A 25,031-nucleotide genomic window follows, 5' to 3' on the forward strand; every position below is an offset into this window, starting at 1 on the left:
GCCTGGAGATTTTCCTCCTGGGAGGTGTTTCCCTGTCCATGTCTCTTCCCTGTCAGTGCTCACAAACCCCATCCCACCCTCTGTGCCCTCCCCCTGGCCCTACAGATCCTGCCTGTTCACAGGGCACTGCCTGGGGGCATCTTCCTGTTTGCAGGCTGGAAAACAGGACAGGTCAGACTAGGCTGAGGGGTCCAGCCAAGGTGATGCAGGTGCTGTGCACAGGCAGAGGGGTGGTGAAGGGATGTTATGAGCCTTCTGGGAGATGTACTGATCACTCAGAGTTGCAGTTCAGGAGTCTCAGTGACTTGTTTAAGCCTGAGAGCACATTTTCATTTTATCCTTTCCTGCATCCCCCACCCCTTGGGATAGGAAACTGAAAAGACAGGCGCAGGAAACTTCTTATCTGTCTGGTAATTCTCGCATTGATCTTGTCCTTGAGGCATCCCCTTGGAAAAATGTTGGGGGTGATCTGGAGCTGTGAGTAGTGCTGACCCACACCGCACCCTCTCCACAGCAGAAGCACCTTTCCTGCCCTGATAGGGTTTGCTTCTTCCACCCACAGCTTCTCCCCACAGCACCGTGGGGGAGATCCCAGGTAGGCTGAGCGCTGACCCTGGCAGGCGGCAGAGTCCCTGCCCTGGCACAGCCCTGGGGTGCAGGGACCCTGCTCTACAGGACAGCCCTGGGCACCCCTGCCTGCACATTTACATTTACACCCCACAACCATCCTTGGGAGAACACAGCATTCATGTCTTGTCCCTCTGACAGTGCAGAAGGCAACCCCTACTCTGCAGTACATCCTCTCCTCTGCATCAGAGAATCTCTGAGAGTTCTATTCACATCTCTCGCAGGCTCTGTGATGTGACAGCTTTCCGACGTCCTAACATGATTTGCAGATGCAATGCCCTGCAGCCACAGGCTTCAGATCTGAGAGGATTTCATTTCCAGCAATCTCTCAGCATCCTCCCACGCAGACTGCATTTTCCTCTCTCTGCCTGGCTCCTGTGCCCTCGGTGCTGCAGGCAGAGCCCTCAGCCCTGCTGCGTGTGCAGAGGAGCTGCTCCTGGGCAGAGCTGTCTCTCTGCAGCGCTGCCGCTTGCCATGAGCTCCCTCTGTCCCAGGAGCCCAGCCCAGCTCAGCAGCATAGGAACAGCCCATGATGTCCCTTTCTCTGTCCCCTCTGGGTTCCCTCGTGGTGTGCTTGGGGCTCTAGGGGCACATCCTTTGAAAGAAGCTCAAGTAATCAGTGATGTTAGTTGTGCCTGCTTTGCAGAAATACTTCTTGCCAGCATTGTATTCTTGCTAGTAAAAAATAAACTGGTATGAGAATCATCTTTTCTCGTCCATTCATTGAGGTCACCCCTCAGTTTCCTCTTCTCCAGCTCCAGAACCCCAGCTCCCTCAGCCTTTCCTCACACGGGAAATGCTCCACTCCCTTCAGCATCTTGGTGGCTGCGCTGGACTCTCTCCCGCAGTTCCCTGTCCTTCTGGAACTGAGGGGCCACAACTGGACACAATATTCCAGGTGTGGTCTCCCCAGGGCAGAGTAGAGGGGCAGGAGAACCTCTCTGACCTACTGACCACCCCCTTCTAACCCACCCCAGGTACCATTGGCCTTCCTGGCCACAAGGGCCCAGTGCTGGCTCATGGTCACCCTGCTGTCCCCAGCACCCCCAAAGCCCTTTCCCCTACACTACTCTCTAGCAGGCTGTTCCCCAACTTATGCTGGAACCTGGGGTTGTTCCTGCCCAGATTCAAGACTCTACACTTGCCCTTGTTATATTTTATTAAAATTTCCCCTGCTCAACTCTCCAGCCTGTCCAGGTCTCTGGATGGACAGCTTCCAGTGTCAGCCACTCCTACCAGCTTGGTGTCACCAGCAAACTTGCTGACAGTCACTCTATTCCCTCGTCCAAATCACTGATGAATATATTGAATAATACCGGCCCCAGTACTGACCCCTGAGGCACTGCACTGGATCCAGGCCTCAACTGGACTCTGCCCATTGACCACGACTCTCTGACTTCTTCCCTTCAGCCAGTTCACAGTCCACCTCACTACCCGCTCATCCAGACCGCACTCCCTCAGTTTAGCTGTGAGGATGCTGTGGGAAACTGTGCCAAATATCTTAGTCAAGTCAATGTAGACCACATCCACTGCTTTGTCATCATCTATCCATCTTGTTTTGTCTTCATATAAGTCTATGAGGTTGGTCAAGCACGACTTCCCCTTGGTGAAGCCATGCTGACTGCCCCTAATGACCCTCTCATCCCTGATCTGCCTTGAGATGGCACCAAGGAGAAGTCGTTCCATCAGTTTCCCAGGGATGGAGGTGAGGCTGACCGGTCTATAGTTACCCGGGTCCTCCTTCTTGCCCTTTTTGCAGACTGGAGTGACATTCGCTTTCCTCCACTCCTCAGGCACCTCTCCTGTTTCCAAAGACTTGGCAAAGATGATGGAGAATGGTCCAGCAATAACCTCAGCCAGCTCCCTTAGCACCCGCGGGTGCATCCCATCCGGACCCATGGATTTATGGATGTCCAGATTGCCCAACTGCTCCCTAACCCAGGCCTCATCAACCCAGGCAAACTCCTCCATTGTCCTGCCTTCCCCATGGGCCTCACTGGTACGGGGCTCCTCAGGACAGCCCCTGGCAGAGCAGGCAGAGACAAAGAAGCATTCAGTAACTCTGCCTTCTCTGGATCTTCTGTCACCAGGGCACCCACCTCGTTCATTAGTGGGCCTACATTGCCTCTGCTGTTAGTTTTATCTGCCACCTATTGGAAAAAGCTCTTCCTGTTGTCCTTGACCCCTCTCGCCAGGTTTAATTCTAAGGAGGCCTTAGCTTTCCTAGTTGCCTCCCTACACCCTCTGACAACAGCCTGATATTCTCCCCAAGTGGCCAGACCCTCCTTCCATAATCTATAAACTCTCCTCTTCCACTTGAGCATCCCCAGCATCTCCCTGTTTAACCACGCAGTTCTCCTGGCTCCCTTCTTTCACTTCCTACGTGTCGGGATGCTCTGATCTTGTGCCCGGTACAAACAGTCCCTGAACACTGACCAACTATCTTGGGCCCCTTTACCTTCAAGCAGCCTTGCCCAGGGGATTTCCCCCTGCAATTGCCTGAAAAGGCCAAAGTTTGCCCTGCTCAAGTCCAGGGTTGCAATTCTGCTTGCTATCCTGCTCCTGCCACAGGAGATCCTGAACTGCACCATCTCATGGTCGCTGCAAACAAGGCAGCTCTCAACCTTTACCGCTTCAACCAGCCCCTCCTTGTTAGTGAGGATGAGGTCCAGCAGCTCCTCTCCCAGTCGGCTCCTCCACCCTTTGCATCAGGAAGTTCTCATGGATGCACTTGGTGAACCTCCTGGACTGTGTCTGGCTGAGTCGTCCTTCCAGAAACACAGGGGAGTTCAAACCCCCACGGCAACCAGGGCCTGTGACTGAGGCCGCTCTCAGCTGCTGGAGAGGCCTCGGCAACATGCTCACCCTGAGCTGGTGGATTGTGATAGACACCCACAGCAGTATCACCCTCATGCTCCCAGTGCTCCCAGTAACCCTCCCACTAACCACTCCAGTGCACCCAATAACCCCCAGTAACCCCTCCAGTGTTCCCAGTAACCCCCAACTAACCTTTCCAGTGATCCCAGCAGCCTCCATTGTTCCCAGTAATCCTCCAAGAGCTCCCAGTAAACCCCCAGTACTCCCAGTATCCCTCCCCATGCTCCCAGTAACCACGTAGTGTTCCCATTAACCCCCCACTAATCATCCTACTGTTCCCAGTAACCCTCCCAGTAAACCTCCCAGTGCTCCCACCAACCTCTCTCAGTGCTCACAGTGAGCCTCAGCAACGCCCCATTGCTCCCAGTGATCCCCCACTAGCCCTCCCAGTGATCCCAGTAACCACCTAGTGCTTTCATGTGAGCCCCAGCAATGCCCAGTGTTCTGAGTAACCCTGCCACTGCTCCCAGCAAAACCCCCAGTAACCCTCCCAGTCATTCCAGTAACCCTCCCAGTGCTCCCAAAAATCCTCTTAGTGCTCCCAGTAACCCACCCACTGTTCCCAGTACCCACCCAGTGTTCCCAGTAACTTTCCCAGTAATCCTCCAGTAACTCCTAATGAACCCAAATGCTCCCAGTAGCCCTCCCAGTGCTCCCATCAAGCCCCCACAGTGCTTCCAGTAACAACCTAGTGCTCCCAGTAAGGCCCCACCAACTGCCCATGTTCCCAGTAATCCTCCCCATACTCCCAGCAACCCCCATTGTTCCCAGTAATCCTGCAAGTACTCCCAGTAAACCCCCAGTGCTCCCAGTGACCCTCTCACTGTTCCCAGAAACCCTCCTCTAATTCTCCTGGTGTTCCCAGTAACCCTCCCTGTAACCTTACCAGTGCTCCCAGTAACCACCTAGTGCTCCCAGTAACTCCCCAGCAAACCCCAGTGTTCCCAATAACCCTCCCAGTGTTCCCAGCAACCCCCCCAGTGCAGCCAGTGACTCCCAGAAGCCCCCCCATTGCTCCCAGTAATCCCCCACTAACACTCCCAGTGCTCCCAGTAACCACCATTGTTCCCAGTAATCCTCCAGTAACTCCCAGTAAACCCCCAGTGCTCCCAGTAATGACCCCAGAGACTGACCCAGTGGTTCCAATAACCCACCCAGTGTTACCCAGTAATCCTTGTAGTGTTCCCAGTGAGCCTCCCAGTAACCCTCCCAGTAACCCTCTCAGTAACCCTCCCAGTAACCACCTAGTGATATAAGTACTCCTCAGCAATTCCCAGTATTTCCAGCAACCCTCCCAGTTCTCCCAGTAACACCCACTAATCCTCCTAGTGCTCCCAGTACCCTCCCAGCAATACCCAGTATTCCCAGAAACCCTCCCAGTGCTCCCAGCAACACCCACTAATCCTCCTAGTGCTCCCAGTACCCTCGCAGCAATACCCAGTATTCCCAGCAATCCTTCCAGTGCTCCCAGTAACACCCACTAATCCTCCTAGTGCTCCCAGTACCCCTCTCAGCAATCCCCAAAGTTCCCACTAACCCCTCCCAGTGCTCCCAGTAACCCCCCACTAACCCCTCCAGTGATCCCAGCAACCCCCATTGTTCCCAGTAATCCTGCAAGAAGTCCCAGTAAACCCCCAGTGCTCCCAGTAAACCTCCCAGGGTTCCCAATATTCCCTCACAAATCCTCTTAGTGTTCCCAGTAACCATCCCAGCTGCCCCCCCCAGTGATTCCAGCAACCCCACCAGTGTTCCCAGCAACCCCTCACTAATCACAGAATCCCAGGATGTCAGGGGTTGAAGGGCCCTGGAAAGCTCATCCAGTGCAATCTCCCCATGGAGCAGGAACACCCAGCTGAGGTTCCACAGGAAGGTGTCCAGGCGGGTTTGAATGTCTGCAGAGAAGGAGACTCCACAACCTCCCTGGGCAGCCTGGGCCAGTGTTTTATCACCCTCACTGAGAAGAAGTTTTTTCTCAAATTTAAGCAGACCCTTTTGTGTTCCAGTTTGTACCCATTGCTCCTTGTCCTGTCACTGGTTGTCACCCAGAAGAGCCTGGCTCCATCCTCCTGACACTGCCCCTTTCCATATTGATCCCCAGGAATGAGTCCCCCCTCAGTCTCCTCTTCTCCAGCTCCAGAGCCCCAGCTCCCTCAGCCTTTCCTCACACGGGAGATGCTCCACTCCCTTCAGCATCTTGGTGGTTGCACTGGGCTCTCTCCAGCAGTTCCCTGTCCTTCTGGAGCTGAGGGGCCACAACTGGACACAATATTCCAGGTGTGGTCTTACCAGGGAAGAAAGGAGAACAAGGGAGTGACCCCCAAGCTGCCTTAAAATAGTGGTGCCAGAATCACCTCAGGGCTCAAAATGGCACCAGAATCACCTCCTCACATGGGACATGCTCCACTCCATCATCTTCATGACATGCAGCTCTCCCTGGCTTTCTGAGGGGGCATCCACTTCACAGCATCCCCATCCTGGGGGCTCTGGGCAGTATCCTCTGGGCACTGTGGGGCAGGGGCAGGGTTGGTTGTACAGAAGTGGTTCAGCTCACCACTCGGGCGTGGAGAGCTGCTGGGTGAAGCTGCCAACTTGGCTCACGCAAGCCAGACAAGACCTTTTCCAGCAATCAAGCATTGATACATCCAGTCTTTCCTGTCACTGAATCCTAGAATCACAAAATAGTTTGAGTTGGAAGTGACATTCACAGCCCATCTGGTCCAACTTCCTTTGGTGATCAGGGACATCTTCACCAGCTCAGGTTGCTCAGAGCCCCATCCAAACTGGCCTGGGATGTCTCCAGGGATGGTTCATCCACCACCTCTCTGGGAAACCTGTCCCAGTGTTTTACCACCCTCAGTGTAAAACATCTCTTCCTCATTTCACTCCTTGACTCTCTCCTATTCTAGTTTAAACCATCACCGCTTGTCCTATCACAACAGGCCCTGCTCAAAAGTCTGTCCCCATCGTTCTTATCGGCCCCTTTTCAGTCCAGAAAGGCTGCAATAAGGTCTCCCAGGAGCCTCTCTTCTCCAGCTGAACGCCCCAAGTCTTAAACTGGCAAACTCGTGACATTTTAATTTTTCAATACACTACTGTCACAAAAACATGAGCACATCCTTTTATACAGCATTTTATACAGCATCTGTAGACCCCATAGAGCCCAAATGTCAAAAGTGGTAGAAGTGCCCCATAGACCAGTTACCAGTGGAATCCCTCAGGGACCAGCACTTTGGCCAACACTGTTGAACGTCTTTATTTTCCCCTCTTTGATGTGACGGAGCGAACCTTCAATTCCTTTGTGGATGGTGCAAAGCTGGGCAGAGGCCTTGGACAACCTCACCTGGTTCACCCTGCCCTGAGCGGGACAGTGAGACAAGATGATGTTCACACCTGAGTTGCTCGTGATTTAAGGAATCTTTCCTTTGGAAGGGTTTTGGAAGAAGGAACAGGTGGAGGAACAAGAAAATTAAAAAAAAAAAAAAGAAAAAGATAAAAAAATAATAATAATTAAAAAAAGAGAGGCAGCATAGGAGTCATAAAAGGTGTCAAATAAACAGAGCAGTTCCTCTGAAGAATGCTTCTCTACTCAAATTGTTAGCAGGAAATCTATAATCAGCTCCCCAAACTCCCTGTTCTGCTCATTGGCCCTGGGATTTACAGCACATTTCTTTACATCAGACTCTGCACTGAAGTTTGCACTGATTGTTACAGCTTCTTTGCAGGAATTGCTTCATGTTTCCTTAGAGGACTGGATGTAAACAGGCACCGGGGAATTTTTAATTAGAGGAAACAAAAAAGGAGGAAAAAAAAAGAAAACACAGTAGAAATTAATAGTCTTTCTCAGTTTTATGGTTAAATTAAGTAGTGTAAGGCGAGGTCCACTGCCATAATTGAAGAGTTACCTACAGGGAGTACGAGAGCAACTGCTGAAAGACTTTACCTGCCTGAAGCTCAAAGCAGAGTGAGAGCTGAGAGGCTCTGAATGAGCAAAGAGTGAGAGGTGAAAAACCTCTGGGGAGCGATGCAAAGTGCAAATGTCCAGACAGGCTTCTGAAGAGATGAGTTCAGACATGGTGAGCTGGATAAGGACAGGGAGAAACTCCTGGATGTGCAGGGGATTAAATACACATCATGATAGACAGAGTTCTGGCAATGCAAGCACAGGGAAAGGCCTATGTTTCATCTCCCACAGTTCATACACATTCTGAAAATTCATATTTGAGCCGGATAGCAATTTCACAGACAATTTATTGAAAATATTGAATTATTTCATCTGATTTAAAAAGTGTGGGTTTCCTGTCCTTGTTGTTGTTGCTTTGGTTTAGTTTGGTTGGGTTTGGTTTTTCAGTTTCGAGGGGAGTTCTCATGTTTTCGGGCTGAGCTCCATGGTCTCACTATAAGCACCCAGTGCAAACCTCAAGAGGTCCCCATGTACCTGAGACAGACTGATAGAGCAAAGGTGTTTTCATCATTTACAATTAGTATTCAACACTTCTGCATCTAATTAGTTAAGTTTCAGGACTGTAGGTGAAGAGGCAGATATGTGAAGAGCACTTAGAAGATGTGATTGAAGAATATTCCAGTTGATAACATAGAATCATAGAATTATTTCTGTTGGAAAAGACCCTCAGGATCATTGAGTCCAACCACAATCTAAATCTAGAACTAAACCATGTCCCTAAGAACCTCGTCTAAACATCTCATAAACCCCTGCAGGAATGGTGACTCCCCCACTGCCCTGGGCAGCCTGTTCCAGTGCCTGACAGCCCTTTCCAGGAGGAATTTTTTTTCCCAATAGCCAACCTGAACCTTCCCTGGCACAATTTGAGGCCATTTCCTCTCATCCTATCACTTGCTACTTGGGAGAAGAGACCAACCCCCTCCTCCTCCTCTCAGGCAGTTGTAGACAGAGATAAGGTCTCCCCTCAGCCTCCTGTTCTCCCGTCTGAACCCACCAGTTCCCTCAACCGCTCCTCATCACACTTGTGCTCCAGCCCCTCACCAGCTCCCTTCCCTCCTCTGCACTCTCTCTGGTGCCTCAATGTCCTTCTTATGATGAGGGGCCCAAAACTGAACACAGGATTCAAGCTGCAGCCTCACCAGTTCCAAGTACAGTGGCACAGTCACTCTAGTCCTGCTGGCCACAGCATTCCTGATACAAGCCAGGATGCTGGTGGCCCTTTTGGCCAACTGGGCACACACAGGCTCATGTTCAGCTGCTGTCGATCAACACCCCAGATCCCTTTCCACCAGGCAATTTTCCAGCCACTCTTCCCCGAGCCTGTAGCGCTGCCTGGGGCTGTTGTGACCCACGTGCAGGACCTGGCACTTGGACTTGTTAAACCTCAGACAATTGGCCTCAGCCCAACAATCCAGATGGTCCAGATCCCTCTGTATGGCCTTCCCATGCTCCAGCATATCAACACTCACACCCAACTTGGTGTGATCTGCAAACTTACTGAGGGTGCAGTCGATCCCCTTTTCCAGATCACTGATAAAGAGATCAAACAGAACTGGCTCCAATACTGAGCCCTGGGGACACCACTCCTGACCGGCCACCAATCAGACTTGGTTCTATTCACCACAACTCTTTGGGTCTGGCCTTCCAGCCAGTTCTTTACCCATCGCAGATACACCATCCAGGCCATGAGCTGCAGCTTCTCCAGGACATGCTGTGGGATACGGTGTAAAAGGCTTTACTGCAGTCTAAGGACACAACACCCACAGCCTGTGTGGTGGATTCAGACTTTCCCTCATCTGCTCAGCCGGTCACCTTGTCATAGAAGGAGATCAGGCTGGTCAAGCAGGACCTACCTTTCACAAAGCCATGCTGATTGGGCCCGATTGCTCGTCTGGTATGGGTGACCTCACAGTCCTTTCCCAGCCATGTTCCTGCTGTTGGCCTGTCCCCTGCAGAGGCAAAAGTGACCTCACAGTGCCCTGCACAGCCATTGGCTTCCTACTGACCTCATAATACCACACCCATCCATCCCCGTCCTTAGCACCCAGGACCTGACCAAGACTGAAGCGTGTTCTACACGGTCCTACACCTGCCCCTCTTTCACTGCAGGCTGCAGACACCCATCTCCCTTCCTCTCTGTGTTCAAATTTGTCAAATATATTTTCTACTAACAATGTGAGTGAAAAGCACTCCTCACTGGAACTGCTGTATTGATGTTAATGCCTTCTAGTAATCCCCTTTTACTTTTCTCCATTTTTTTTTTTTTTTTTTTTTTTTTTTTTACTATTTTTCCACCTATTCTCTCTCCAGAAACCTCTCCAAGGCAAAAATTCTGTCAAATCAGAGAAAACCTCAGGTTTGCAGAGAGCTCTCGTCTCACTCATCTTGTCTCACTGTCCTGCTCACGGCAGGGTGAACCAGGTGAGGTTGCTCAAGGCCTCCACACAGGTTTGCATCATCCTCAAAGGCACTGAAAGTGCACTGTGTTACATCCCAGAAGGGGAAAATAAAGATGTTCAACAGTGTTGTCCCAAGTGCTGGTCACTGAGAGATGACACCAGTAACTGGCTGCACGGAGGACTTTGTACCACTGATGACGTTTGGGCTTGATGGTTCAGCCAACTTCCCACCCAGCATCCACTTCTTGAGCCCCATCAGCACCACTCTGACCAGAAGGAGACCATGGCTGAGCCTTGCAAACGCCCTGTACACAACATGCCTTTCTTTCCCCCATCTATTTGGGTTCAGCAATCCCTTCCTTGTCTTTCACATTCCTGGAAATGGCTGCAGGAGGACGTGTCCCATTCCCTTCCCAAGATGGGAGGTAGGGTGGCCAGCCTGTCATTCTCACAGTTCCTATTCCTGCTCATCTTGAAGATGGGTTTGAGGTCTGAGATTTCTAAGGACCCAAAAACCATTCTGGTTTCTATGGCCCTTTTGACATCACAACCTGGAATCACAAGAAAGGGTGACAGAGCAGACTGGAGCATTTGAAAAGATCCTGTCCAAGGCAGCTGAGATGAATCTCACTGATCCAGTGGGGTTTGTTCCTGGAGTCACACACAGAAATGTCAGGGTTCTGTCAGGTGTCCACATCTGAGCTGGCCTCTTGGACTCCTTCTGCACCCAGGGATGCTCAGAGACGGAGTCTCTCCCTTTTACACATAGAGGCCATAGTCTCAGTTTCTCTCTGGCCTCCTGTTGCTACTCCAAAGGGATGGCAGACACCTCAGCCCTGTGGTTGTCACCCTGCTCTGCACTGAGCTGAGATGTCCCACGTCATGTGGAATGGACACGGGGACCTCAGTTTAAGGAAGAAGATCCCATTGGGTGGTTTCCCATGGGCTGTTCCTCCCAACGTGAAGTGATATTGAGACACTGTCTGTCCCACAGGCCTTCATGGAACCCCCAGGGTTCAAGAAGTCCAAAGTCTTCTGAGACTACCCTAGGAAGATCACTGTTCTTTATAGAAGTACTGTTACAAAGGCCAGCTGTGTGACACAAGTGCCCATTGCCTGTCCCTGCCTGCGCTCACAGCACTGACACACAGCAGGACGGGGACCAAGCTGCCAGAGCACTCAGGCCTTGCACCAACACAAGGGATGAGAAGGAGAGAGGGGGAGTGGAACCAGAACAGCTCTGGAAGACCAAGTGCTGGTGCTCCCTTCCAGCTCTTTTTCCCTCCTCCCATGCACACAGGAACTGCCTCTGCAGCTCCAAAAAGGCCTTCGTGAAAGGATCCCATGATAAAGAGTCAGTACAGGGCTCTTTATTTTGTTTAAAGACACAAAGAGCATGGTCAGTGATTATAAAAGAAAAGCAGAAAAGCATTATCACAATTTAATGGCAGCATTATCACAATTTAAAAAACACCACCAAGAAAATATAGAGATGACAGGCAGCACCTATAATTAGTTTCATTAAAACTCCTATATAGAAGCAGATGGGCAGTTTGTTGCTTCATAACAGACTAAGATAAGACTTTCCAGAGGGCATCCTTGAGCTGCTGATTGTTGTTGTTGTTTGTTGTTGTTGTTGTTTTTCTGCAGATATTCCATCTTCAAAAACATGTCCAGGGGAAAGATTCATTGAATCAGAGAGTCAGGCAGGTTTGAAGAGAGCCCTGAGCATCATCTTGTTTCACCCTCTTTCCCAAAGCAGGGTGACCAGGTGAGGTTGTTCAAGGTCTCCGCTCAGCTTTGTGTCATCTGCATCACAGCACAGAAGGGAGAATAAAGACCTTCAGCAGTTTTGGCCCAAATGCTGGTCACTGAGGGATGACACAAGTAACTGCACAGAGGACACTGCATCACAGATTATATTTGGGCTTGATATTTCAGTCAACTTCCCACCAAGCATCCAGTTCTTCAGCCCAGACAGCACCAATCCGGCTATAAGGACACCACAAGAGACCATGTCCAAGGCCTGGCACAATTTCACACACACAACATGCGTTTCTTTCCCCTGCCCATTTTGTTTCACAAGTCCCTTTCTTTCTTTTCACGTGCCTGCAGATGGCTGCAGGAGGACTTGTCCCATCCCCTTCGCAGGGACAGAGGCAGGCTGACCATCCTGTGACTCTCCCAACTCTCCTTCCTGCCTTTCTTGAAGATGGGTTTGATGGATGCCAGGACCTCCTCGGTTGCACTGTCATTTTGAAAACACACTCCAGAATCACAGGCAAGGGTGACATAACAGACAGGAAACCTCCCCTGGTGCAAATTGCGGCCATTACCTCCTCCCATATCACTTCCTACTTGGGAGAAGAGACAACAACGTCCATGTTCCAACCTCCTTTCAGGCAATTGTGGACAGTGAGAAGGTCTCCCCTCAGCCTCCTGTTCTCCAGGCTGAGCAGCCCCAGCTCCCTCAACCACACCGCATCACATTTGTGCTCCAGCCCCTCAGCAGCTTTGTCACCTCCTCTGCACTCTGCACTGAACGTCCTTCTTGAAATAAGGGACCCAAAACTGAACACGGGATTCAAGATGGGGGCTCACCAGTGCCAAGAACAGTGGGGCAATCACTTCTCTAGTCCTGCTGCCCACATTATTCCTGATACAAGCCAGGATGCTGTTGGCCTTTTTGGCCAGCTGGGCACACACTGGCTCATGTTCAGCCGCTGTCAATCAACACCTCCAGATCCCTTTCCACAAGGCAGCTTTCCAGCCACTCTCCCCTGAGCCTGTAGCGTTCATGTGGTTCTTGTGACCCAAGTGCAGAACCCAGCATTTGGCCTTGTTAAGCCTCAGACAATTGGTCTCAGCCCCATGATCCAGCAGGTCCAGATCCCTCTGTGCGGCCATCCTCATGTCCCACGTCATGAGGAATGGACATGGGGACCTGAGTTTAAGGAAGCACATCCCAGTACTGCATTCAGTTCGTCTCCCATGGGATGTTACTGGCAACATGAAGTGACCTTGTGACTGATTGTCCCACAGGCCTTCATGGAACCGGCAGGAATAGTTGATGGTGTTTGTACTGAGTCGGGTTCATCTTATGTACATGATATGCATGCTCATATCTCATCCGTACAATGGAAACACTGGATTCTGACCAGGTGTCCTTGTGTTGAGGGATGAACAACCTCTCTCAGCTGGGGTGAAGGGCCAGTGCAGGAAATGGTGGTTTTGAGGGGCTGGTCTGTGATGACTGGGGAAGCTGCCCCAGGACAGTCCCATGAACATGGGCACACACCAGACCCTGCTCTGCTGGTCCTTCAGGGCTCTCCCAGGAGGCCTGGTTGGGAGAGGACACTGCTGTGTGCCAGCCCTGCACACTCACACACTTCAGTTCTTCACTGGTGTTTTCTTCTCTGGGGCATTTGCCAGTTCAGCCCTCCCACCCCCTCCTGAATTTTGCCACCCCCCTGCCCTCTCCCCAGCCCAGCCCGGCAGAGCAGCCACACTGGAACTGGTTCCACAGCAGTGGGGACCAGTGAGAATGAAGGACAGTGAGAATGTTCATCCAGCCAGCACGCTGAGAGGATCTCCAGCCCAGGCAGCTTGCAGACCCAGCTCCAGACTTGCTACCCAGGACAGCATGAGACATTTGGCCTAGTGGATCCTCAGGAAGGTCCTGCTGCCACAGTGTCAGGGCCACCTGCCCCAAGCTGCCACCTGCAGCAAAGAGTTTCTCTTTTTGTGTCTTTTCTGCATACATACAGTGCCCCACTCTTCTCCTGGAACATCCCATCTGCCCTTTCCCAAGAGAGCTGATCTGTGCTGACCTGGCCAGCCATTCCTGCACCCCCTTCCCATGTTCCACACAGCCTCAAGCTGGAGGTGCTGCTCTGCAGAGCAAGTGGGCTGTGGTGGCCAGGGCCATGGGGTGAGTCCACAGATTCACGTTGGTCAGGATGGGAGGAAGACCCAGCTCAGGGTGGCTCCTGCTCACTCCCCCTCAGCACACAGACATGGTTCCTGCAGCTCCAGAGATCTCAGAGAGAAGATTCTGGGCAAACAAGGCAGTGCAGGGTCCTTTATTTCATTTTTACACAAAGAGGGTACAGCTCCTTTTTTAGAAAAAGACAACGGGTCACACCAGACAGGTAGATACAGACATATATATAAGACGACAAATAATTTTGCTTGTGAGAAGCATTAATACAACAAAGAAAAGCTAAAAGAAAAGAAAAAAAAAATGTACAAAACTCAGGTTGAACTAGTAATGTCTTATATTACAAGTGACAGGCAGAAGAAGGAGGTCAGTTCATGACTGCTTTTGAAAAGCAAATACTCATCACTTTTGTTATAGACTCCTTGAGTTCGCTGTTCCTCATGCTGTAGATGAGGGGGTTCAGTGCTGGAGGCACTACCGAGTACATAACAGACACCACCAGATCCAGGGATGGGGAGGAAATGGAAGGGGGTTTCAGGTAGGCAAACACACCAGTGCTGATGAACAGGGAGACCACGGCCAGGTGAGGGAGGCAGGTGGAAAAGGCTTTGTGCCGTCCCTGCTCAGAGGGGATCCTCAGCACGGCCCTGAAGATCTGCACATAGGATACCACGATGAATACAAAACAGTCAAATACTATTAACATACAAACCGCAAGAAACCCAGCTTCCCTGAGGTAGGAGTGTGAGCAGGAGAGCTTGAGTATCTGTGGGATTTCACAGAAGAACTGGCCCTGGGCATTGCCCTTGCACAGGGGCAGTGAAAATGTATTGGCCGTGTGCAGCAGAGCATTGAGAAACCCAGCGGCCCAGGCAGCTGCTGCCATGTGGACACAAGCTCTGCTGCCCAGGAGGGTCCCGTAGTGCAGGGGCTTGCAGATGGCAACGTAGTGGTCGTAGGACATGATGGTGAGGAGAGAATACTCTGCACCAAACAGGAAACATACAAAGAAGACCTGGGCAGCACATCCTGCATAGGAAATGACCCTGGTATCCCACAGACAGTTGGCCATGAATTTGGGGACAGTCGTGGAGATGGTGCCCAGGTCGAGGAGGGTGAGGTTGAGCAGGAAGAAGTACATGGGGGTGTGGAGATGCTGGTCCCAGGCTATGGTGGTGATGATGAGGCCGTTGCCCAGCAGGGCAGCCAGGTAGATGCCCAGGAAGAGCCAGAAGTGCAAGAGCTGCAGCTCTCGTGTGTCTGTGAACGGCAGGAGGAGGAACTGGGTGATGGAGCTGCTGTTGGACATTTGCTTTTCCTGAGCATGGGGCACTGTCATGAGAAAAAAAAGACAGTGATAAGCCAGGGAAGAGTTCTCAGACAAAAACAAAACAACTCCCATAGACCTGTCACACACCCTGAGGGCAGAGGCTTTGCTGTGTGGGAGAGGAGGTGAGAGGGCTGCTCACAGGAAGGATCTGCACTGCAGGGGATCATAGCGAGTGTTTTCTCTTCGCCCTCCCATAACAATTCTGGGTTTAGTTTCATTTCTGATCATTTCCCTGCTGCCTGGAGATTCTCCCCCTGGGAGGTGTTTCCCTGTCCATGTCTCTTCCCTGTCAGTGCTCACAGACCCCATCCCACCCTCTGTGCCCTCCCCCTGGCCCTACAGATCCTGCCTGTTCACAGGGCACTGCCTGGGGGCATCTTCCTGTTTGCAGGCTGGAAAACAGGACAGGTCAGACTAGTCTGATGGGTCCAGCCAAGGTGATGCAGGTGCTGTGCACAGGCAGAGGGGTGGTGAAGGGATGTTATGAGCCTTCTGGCAGCTGTACTGATCACTCAGAGTTGCGGCTCAGGAGTCTCAGTGACTTGTTTAAGCAACCTTAGGATGTCTCCAGTCAATGAGCAGGTTCCTATGGAGAACTGTAATTACCCTGACACTCACTGGCCAGGAGGTGATCTTGGGCCGACTTCTTAACATGTCTGCCTGGTGGGCCAATAGGGGTGATGTTCACCTGGATCTATTCCTGATCAAGAAGGAAGAGCTGGTGAGGGATGTGAACGTCAGTGTCCACCTTGGCTGTTGTGACCAGGACACAGTGGGGTCCCAGGCACCAGAGGGGAGGGAGGAAGGCCAGCAGCAGAGCACAGGCTGGTGGGCTCCAGAGGAGAAGACTTTCACATAACTGGGTGTCTGATACAGGTGGTGCCATGGGCAGCAGTTCATAAGGGTGAAGGAGCTCAGAAAATCTGATCAGCGTTACAGGACAGCCTGCTCCAAGCACAAGAATGATCTCTCCACGTACCCATGAGAAGAACCATTTATCTCGTGAGGCTGCTTCTCTGAACTGATGGAGCTCCAGGGCACAAAGGCAGCACACAGGAGGTGGAAGCAGGGGAAGCTGTAAAGGAGGAATTTAGAAACCTTGTCCATGGATGTGGGGATGATGCCAAAGCTGCCCTGGACTTGGTACCTGCAGGAGAGTCTGAGGGCAGCAAGATGAGCTGACACTGCTTCATTTCCAGTAAAAGAACAGACAGGTTGAATGTGGAACTGCGGATGAACTTCATAAGGGTAGAATCAGACAGGACTGAGGTTCTTCATGGCTTCTTTGCCTCCATATTCACCAGCAAGGTCTCCTGGGACTTTGTTCCTGAAGGCAGGAGTCTGGAGAACACCCAGCAGTGGATGGGGCTCAAGTCAGGGGTGACCTGAGCAAACTCAGACAGCATTACAGAACAGGAGATGGGTCACTTGACCAGCTCCATGAACACAAGTATGGCTGTGCTGTGGCACCTGAGATTCCCAGGAACACCCACCTCTTGGTCCAGAGTTGTGTGATTCCTCTTGAGGTGTCCTGGCTTGTCTCCTCAGTCAAGTGATCCTTTAGGCACCCACTTCTCTGACACATTCAGTCGTTCTCAGGAGATTCTCTAGATCAATATTCATTGGAGATTGTTGATACCAGCTGTTCTGGAAATGAGGGTTTTGGGAGGGGGACGGAAATATTAGAGATTTGGCTTTATTACCCTTTATTATGGAAATGCTCACTGTTTGGCTACAATTCTGAAATCTCTGAAATCATCCACACAGGACTTGGAGCCTTCAGCAAAGTGCTGCAGAGAGCATTGTCTTGTAAGGGCATTTTGGATGTTAGTGAGCCCTCTGCTGCCACGATCCTGAACTGCAGGTACTGAAAGAATGAACAAACCTGTCATGAACTGAAGGGCAGAAACAAACCCCAAGTTTCTGAGGGTGTTTGGACCCCATGAAGGGCCAGTGCTGACACAAGCAGTCCCTGTCCCTGGAGACAATGGTCATAGGTGGTAAAGGCGATGTGGAGGTGGCTCTGGTGCCACATCAGCCCTTGACGTTTGTTCATCATCAGAATGGCCAAGCCCTGACCCCAGGACCAGAAAAAGGAGACCCTTTCAGTCAAATGCTTCTCAGGCTCTGCCTGTGGTCACTTTGAGTGTTTTGTGTTTTGGGGGTGGGTTTGGTGCCAAGTGCTGTTGCTTTAACCACAAGGCTCTGGTTTTCTGAGGACTTGGCAATGCCTGTGAAGTCCCCCAAACCCATTCAACTTCTTTCATACAACTGGCAATGGTCACCAATCACCTGAGCTGTCCCAGTCCCAAACTTGCTTGAATCCTCAATTTGGATCCATGCCCTAGTACTGAACTGCACACGTTCCTTCTTCTGTTGTCGTAAAATAAAAGGAAAAATCAATCTATTTTACATTGGCATGACCAGACCATGGTCTTTAGGTGTTCTTCTTTAACACTCTTACTGCTACATGTAGACCACTCTCTTCCTGCACTCCCATGTGTCTCACAAACCTTTCACTCTTGTCCTCCAGTAATGGGCCAACATTCCAGGATCTGGTGCTTCCTCCAGGCTCATGGATGATTCCTGAGGTCCATCCAAGTGTGGGCAGTGTAAGAGAGGAGCAGAGCAGGGTCAGCTCATGGGCCATGACTGAGCACAAACACCCCAGCAGCAGCCATTCCCCATCTCCCAGGCACAGCCAAGCCCACAGCATGCAAATGGCACTGCCATATATCCTTAGTCCAAAAAAGCCTACCTTCTTTCCAAAATCAACATTCTACCATTCCCCTTCGACCCCCAGATATCAGCCGCATTCCACTTGTTGTTCAGACATAGTTGTAATAATTTGCTGACGTCATCAGCCATCACCCTTTTCTACCCCACATCTCCTGACCCTCTCCCACACCACACACGGCCGGTCACTGCTGCTCAGGGCCTCGCGCTCTACAGAAGAGGCCTTGAGCTTCTTGGCTCTTCCTGGTGCTTGTTATAATCTTCCTCACTCCCTCCAGATCTCACGGTGAGATTTCTTGTTCATGACAGGGCCTTTGTAACCAACTCTTATGAAATGGTTGTCCTTCTGTGATCATCTGTGCAGAAGAAGTGATCACAGAAAAGCACCAAATATGTCAAATCTGATGCCGAGTGAAATGCAATAAAACCTTGTTGAGCCAGCCCCGTAGCTGTGTCTTTCCAGCAAGGAGTTTCTCCTGAGAAAGGGATCCAACCTCTGCCACTCTCTGCAGAGGCACATGAGCAGCATCCATGCACCTGGGGACACAAAGGGTGACGTTTGCCAGACCACCCTTCATCTGAACCACTTAGATATGTACCTATGGATGGGGTATCAAGCCTTATAGTGCAGCAGTGCAGAACCTGGGTGGGGAAAATGAAAAGGGATGCACAAGATGTGGTCAGGACTGTTTGCGGGCACTTGTAAAGCAGCCCTGCAGCTCATGTGAAATATTCCTGTGGTCAGAGAGAACCTGAGAGAATTGTCTGATTTTAGAACATGAAGGGGAAGGAAGGACAGCATCATTCAGGCTCAAAGGGAACTTGGGAGGTGTATTGACCAACTTCCTGCTCAAAGCAGGGTCAGACCAGATTACTCAGAGCTTGATCCAAACAGATCTTGGTCACTTTCTGGGACAGAGTGAGTGCGCACTCCTGGGACACATCTTCCAGTGCTTGACTGTCCTCAGGACTGGAAAGTTTCTCCCTTTCTACAGCACCTTTCCAAGCCCAAACATCTAGATGGCTTTTTACTCATCTACTTACACACTGACACAGACCATAATATACTGCCTTGGGCACAAGAATATTGTGGGGGATGATGCTGAATGCCTTGCTGACTTCCAGGTAACAGATCACCAGTGTTCTCCCCACGTCCACAGCCCTGTCCTTTCCTCACAGAAAGCAAAGAGGATGGACAGGCACAACCTGCCCTGGGTAAACCCCATCACCTTCTCTTCCAGACACCCAGAAATGGGGTCCCAGTGGACATGTTCTGGGGCACAGCCCTTAGTTCCCCTGCTCACCCATTGGCCATTTTGAAAAGTGCACACACTGTGTGAGAGCTGCCAGTGGTCAGGGAGTCCCCCCAGTCTCCATGAGCTTTCCAAGATGGTGGAGAGTGGCCTCCCTGTGACATCGTCCTGCTGTCTCAGCTCCTGGGATGCTGCTGTCCCATAGACTGCAGAGGGTTGTGTTAGTTCAAGTGACCCCTGACTTGATCCTCATCCACTGCTGGTTGTTCTCCACATTCCTGTCTCCAGTCACAGAGGCTTGGGAGGCAGCAGTTTCTCGGAAGAGAGATTCTTCCTTTGAGAGTGCTGGTAGGAAATGTATTTTGCTGAGTAAATGGACACAATTATGTATTTTCCTATATATTTACCAACACATATATATATTTATTTTTCCTTATGATCACATAGAAAGACAGGTAACAGAGATCTGTTGAGATCACTGTCAATATGGCCATCTAAAAAGAGAACACTCCAATTAACCTTTTTCTCCTTCTTTCCTCCATCAGGCCAGAGTGGTCCACAGCTTCCAGCATGACTCACTGTGTGCCAAGGGTAAAAAGTGGCACTGACAGTCCATGGCAGTGGGTTGTTTGGTGCCTTCGACTCTGTACAAGACACAGGGATTGTCTTTCTTAATGCTGGAGGCTTTGGTAGGAGAGAAATCTAGAGAACATTAAAAAAAAATGAGAGAAAAACCAAATGGAAGATGTAGAGTGAAGGGAATGTATTCTTGCAACATGAGGTATGAAATGTTGTTGGTGTTTTAATTCTCCTTTCTTTGTTTTGAATACTTTAAATACCAGTGTTTTCAAAAGAGAGAAAACAGAGACTTTTCAGGATGTGCATTAAGAACAAGAGGAGAACTTCTGATCTTCGACAACATTTCCCTTCTCTGCACTCTCTCTGCTATCTGCACACAAGCACTTGCGATTGCTCTCTGGGTTTTCCTTCCTCTTACTGTTTGATCACTCAGGCACCTGTCAACAACCCAGTTGCTGCTTTCAGCTTCAAGGAGTTAAAAGCTTCCTTGTCATTCAGTAGTCTGTCTAATTCTGTCTTTAGCCAACTCTTTTATTGTGTTTATTTTATAATTTCCTTCCTGTCTACAACATTTCTTTCATGGTTCTGCCTTGGAGAAGGTGAACCTCAGTGGTGACAGTTTGTCCTTGGTGTGCAGTTGAGGAGTGTGTTTTCTTTAAATCACAACTCTCATCAGTTGTATTTTGTTTGTTCAAAGGTAAAACAAAGTCCCTGTTTGCTGTGTGCAGCCAGGTCTCCAAGGAGAGCAGGTGGGAGCTGGTGCAAAGGAGCTCGCACATCCAGCTGCAGACTGCAGTGAAGTCTGGTGTAAGGAAAACAGATGCAAGGCCCAGGGGGCCAATGACAGAAACGATGGGGTTGGGGAGGTGAGGAGCAAGGTTGTGCACTCGGTGTGAGAGCTCAAGGGACAGCTTCTCCAGCCAGTCCAGACCTGCTTAGGAGAGACCCTGGATCAACATCAGATAATGCTGCAATCACCTCCTCTCCACACAGAAAAAGTAATAAAATACACCCTTTACAATACAACGACATTTTTATTAAAAGGTTTTTTGAAATCTTTCTCCATAATTACACCAAGAAAACTCTCGAATTCACTGTACAATACTAGAAGGTGATTACAAGAAGAGACAAGGTTTGTAAGAGCTCTCTACTGTGTAACGAGCCCCATGGTGCATTTGGTGCTCAGTCCATGAACGTTACTCAGGTGCTGAGAGGACATTGCACAAACCTTTCCAGAAGTCAAAGCCAGAAGAAAAAAGTACTACGTACCTTGAAGTATTAATGAGTTCCACTGAGGGCAAGAACCAGCAAAGCCTCCCCAGGGACTCGTTAGAGCAGAGGATTGGAGGCCATGATGGCAGATAAACAAAGGGAAATGTGCAGGCAGCTGAGGTGCTGAGAAAAGCCTGGTTTTGTTGGGTGAAGCAGAGAGGCCAAGGCCTGACCCCCAGCCCCTGGGAAGGCAGATCCTGTCCCTCACACATTGCTCAGGGCTCTTCCTGGGCCAGGGGGATGTGGGCTGTGTGATGCTGAGTGAAGGACAATGGTGTGGCAGCTCCCAGCCTTCCTGGGGGTGTGCAAGGAGGTCATGAGGTGCCCCAGTGCCTGAGGACAACATGTCTCCTCACAGGCCTTGGTGGCAGAGGCCATTGCCATAGCCAAGGGGACAAAGACTTGGGTCGTCTTGGTGACATGCAGCCTTGCCAGTGCCCTTTGCCATCTCCACCACAGGTTGTCCTACACTGTCCCACAGCTGCTTCTGTTTCCTGCAGGCTGTAGACACCCATCTCGCTTCCTCCCCTTGCTCTCACCCTTGTATTTCCATACATTAACTGATGTGTCTCCACTCTCATGCTCTGTTCCTGGAAACAAAGGAGATGGACTGATCTCATCCTCCTTCTGGATGATTTCTTGTACCACAGCACTAGCCTTTGAGTGACATTTCTTCCTCCTCATGTCCAGTCTCCACCTTCTAATCTAGAACTGTGTGGCAGTGTTTCTCTCCTCTGCTGTAGAAAGGAGGACCCTGAAAACTACCAACCTGTCAGCCTCTTACCTGTGCCCGGGAAGATCATGGAACAGATCCTCCTAGAAGCTGTGCTAAGGCACAAGGAGGACAGGGAGGTGATTTGAGATCACCAGCACGGCTCCACCAAGGGCAAATCCTGCCTGACTAAACTAGTGGTCTTCTACAATGGAGTAACTACATCAGTGGACAAAGGAAGGGCTATGGATGTCATCTATCTGGACTTCTGCAAGACCTTTGACATGGTCCCTCACAACATCCTTCTCTCTACATTGGAGAGATATGGATTTGATGACTGGACTGTTCAGAGGGTGAGGAACTGGCTCAGTGGTTGCACCCAGAGAGTGGTGGTCAATGCACAATGTCTGGATGGACACTGGTGACAAGTGGTGTCCCTCAGGTGTCCATACTGGGATCAGTACTGTTTAATATCTTCACCAATGACATAGTGGTATCACGTGTATCCTCAGCAAGTTTGCAGATGACACCAAACTGAGTGGTGTGGCTGACACACCTGAGGGACAGAAGGTCATCCAGAGGAACCTGGATAAGCTCGAGATGTGGACACATGTGAATCTCCTGAGTTTCAACAAGGCCAAACTCACGGTCCTGCACCTGGGTTGGACCAACCCCCGGTATCAGTACAGCCTGGGGGATGAAGGGGTTGAGAGCAGCTCTGATGAGAAAGACTTGGGGATACTGGTGGGTGAAAGACTGGACTGGAGCTGGCAATGTGCACTTGCAGTCCAGAAGGCCAAACATATCTTGGGCTGCATCCAAAGGAGCATGACCAGCAGGTCAAGGGAGGGGATTCTGCCCCATTCTGGTGAGACCCCACCTGGAGTCCTGCATCCAGCTCTGGAGCCCTCAGTACAGGAAAGACATGGACCTGTTGGAGAGGGGCCAGAGCAGGGTGACCAAGATGATCAGAGGGATGGAACAGCTCTGCTGAGAGGACAGACTGGGAGAGTTGGTGCAGTTCAGCCTGGAGAAGAGAAGGCTGCGAGGACACCTTATTGCAGCCTTTGTGTACTTAAAAGAGGTCAATAAACAAGATGGGGACAGACTTCATAGCAGGGCCTGTTGTGATAGAACAAGGGGTGATGGTTTGGAACTAGAAGAGGGGAGATTCAGGCCAGACACTTGGTTACAATGTGGGAGATTAAACACGAGAACTGGTTGCCCAGAGAGACGGTGGGTGCGTCATCCCTGGAGACACCCCGGGCCAGGCTGGGTGGGACTCTAAGCAACCTGAGCTGGTTGAAGATGTCTCTGCTCATGGCAGGGCGGTTGGACTAGACGACCTTCCAGGCTCCCTTCCAACACTCTCTCGGATTCTATGATTCCTACCTCCAAGGAAAGCTCCACAGTCTGGGAAATAACCCTTCAAGCCTAGAGTCATAGAATCATAGAATCATTTGAGTTGGAAGAGACCAGTGAGATCTTTGAGTCCAACCATAACTCTAGCACTAAACCATGTCCCTAAGAACCTCATCTATATATATTTTAGAAACCTCCAGGTGTTTAAAGCACTGAAGCACTTCCCTGGGCAGCCTGTTCCGCTGCTTCACAACCTTTTCCAGGAAGAAATGTTTCCTAATATCAATACTGAACCTTCTCTCGAACAAACTGAGGCCATTTCCTCTCATCCTATCACTTGCTACTCAGGAGAAGACCAACACCCTCCATGCAACAACCTCTTTTCAGATAGTTGTAGAGAGTAAAAAGATCTCGCCTCCAGCCAGTTCTTTACCCATTACAGATACACCATCCAGGCCAAGAGCTGCAGCTTCTCCAGGAGATGCTGTGGGATATGGTGTCAAAGGCTTTACTGCAGTCTAAGGACACAACACCCACAGCCTGTGTGGCGGATTCACTCCCCACGACAGACTTTCCCTCATCTGCTCAGCCGGTCACCTTGTCATAGAAGGAGATCAGGCTGGTCAAGCAGGACCTGCCTTTCACAAAGCCATGCTGATTGGGCCCGATTGCTCGTCTGGTATGAGTGACATCACAGTCCTTTCCCAACCATGTTCCTGCTGTTGGCCTATCCCCTGCAGAGGCAGAAGTGACCTCACAGTGCCCTGCACAGCCATTGGCTTCCTACTGGACTATGAGTTCCTGAGACACAAGTGACCACATGGCATCGTACCCAGCCATCACCCTCCTTGTGGTCCAGTGTGTGAGCAGATCAAACTCAGCTGCTTTCATCAAATTTATCCAATAGATTTCCTATCAAGGGTTTGAGTGGAGAAACGTTCCTCAGAGGAGCTGCTGTATTTACACTGCTTCTGACTCTGTTTTTTTCTTCATCTTCCTTTGTCTCTTCTGACATGAAAGAGCTCTCCAAGGAAAAGATTCATAGAATCCTAGAATAATGCAGGTTGGAAGAGACCCCTGAACACCATCTCTGTCCCACTGACCTTTATGGCACCCCAAGGAATAGCTGACAGCATCAGTGCTCCCTTGGGTTCATCTCACCACATGCACACAGTGGACATGCACATGATGTGTATGGTTACATCTCATCTGTGCAATGAAAACATGGACTTTTGACCTATTATTTCATAGAATCACAGAATGTCCGGAGTTGGAAGGGACCCACAAAGATCATCGAGTCCAACTCTTGTCCCTGCACAGGACACCCCACAGGTCACACCGTGTGTCTGAGGACATTGTCCAGTCTCTTCTTGAACACTGTCAGGTTGGGGCCGTGACACCTCCCTGGGAGCCAGTTCAGTGTCCAGCACCTCTGGGTGAAGAATCTTTTCCTCATGTCCAACCTAAGCCTCCCGTGGCACATCTTCCTGCCATTCACTCGGGTTCTGTCACTTGCCACCAGAGAGAATAGATCTGTACCTACCATTCCTTCTCCCCTTGTGAGGAAGCTGTAACCACCATGAGGTCTCCTTTTAGTCTTTTCTTCAGCTCTGATGCTGAGAAACCCCTTGGTTTGCTTTCTGAAGCAGAAAGGAGAAGCCATGACCTCCAGGCAATGGGAAGGGGGATCCAGTCCCTCACACATGTCTCAGGGCTCTTCCTGGGACCATGGGATGTGGGTGTGCAAGGCCAAGGGAAGATCAGCACTCTCACTGGCTGCTCTTTGGAACACAAACCATGGGCTGATCCAGCTCCTTCTGGGTGACCTTTTGCACCACAGCACTGCCCTTCCACTGACATTTCTTCCTCCTGCTATCCAGTCTCCATCATTCAAGTTGCATTTTGTGACTTTTTTTTTCTTTTCTTCTACTAAGGAAAACTCAACCATCTCTAAAAATTGTTCTTCATGCAGGGAACCCAACC

The 25,031-nt window shown here is 50.5% G+C and overlaps 1 protein-coding gene across 1 annotated transcript; it reads right to left on the bottom strand.

Moving 5' to 3' along the window:
• Nucleotides 1-14,171: 14,171 nt before the first annotated feature.
• LOC136116254 (olfactory receptor 14J1-like) lies at nt 14,172-15,143 on the bottom strand. The gene has a single exon (XM_065862452.1). It carries the CDS (start codon nt 15,141-15,143, stop codon nt 14,172-14,174), a length of 972 nt encoding a protein of 323 aa, XP_065718524.1.
• Between the last annotated feature and the right edge of the window lie 9,888 nt (nt 15,144-25,031).

Source organism: Patagioenas fasciata, chromosome 6, assembly GCF_037038585.1.
Source record: "Patagioenas fasciata isolate bPatFas1 chromosome 6, bPatFas1.hap1, whole genome shotgun sequence".
NCBI lineage: Eukaryota > Metazoa > Chordata > Aves > Columbiformes > Columbidae > Patagioenas > Patagioenas fasciata.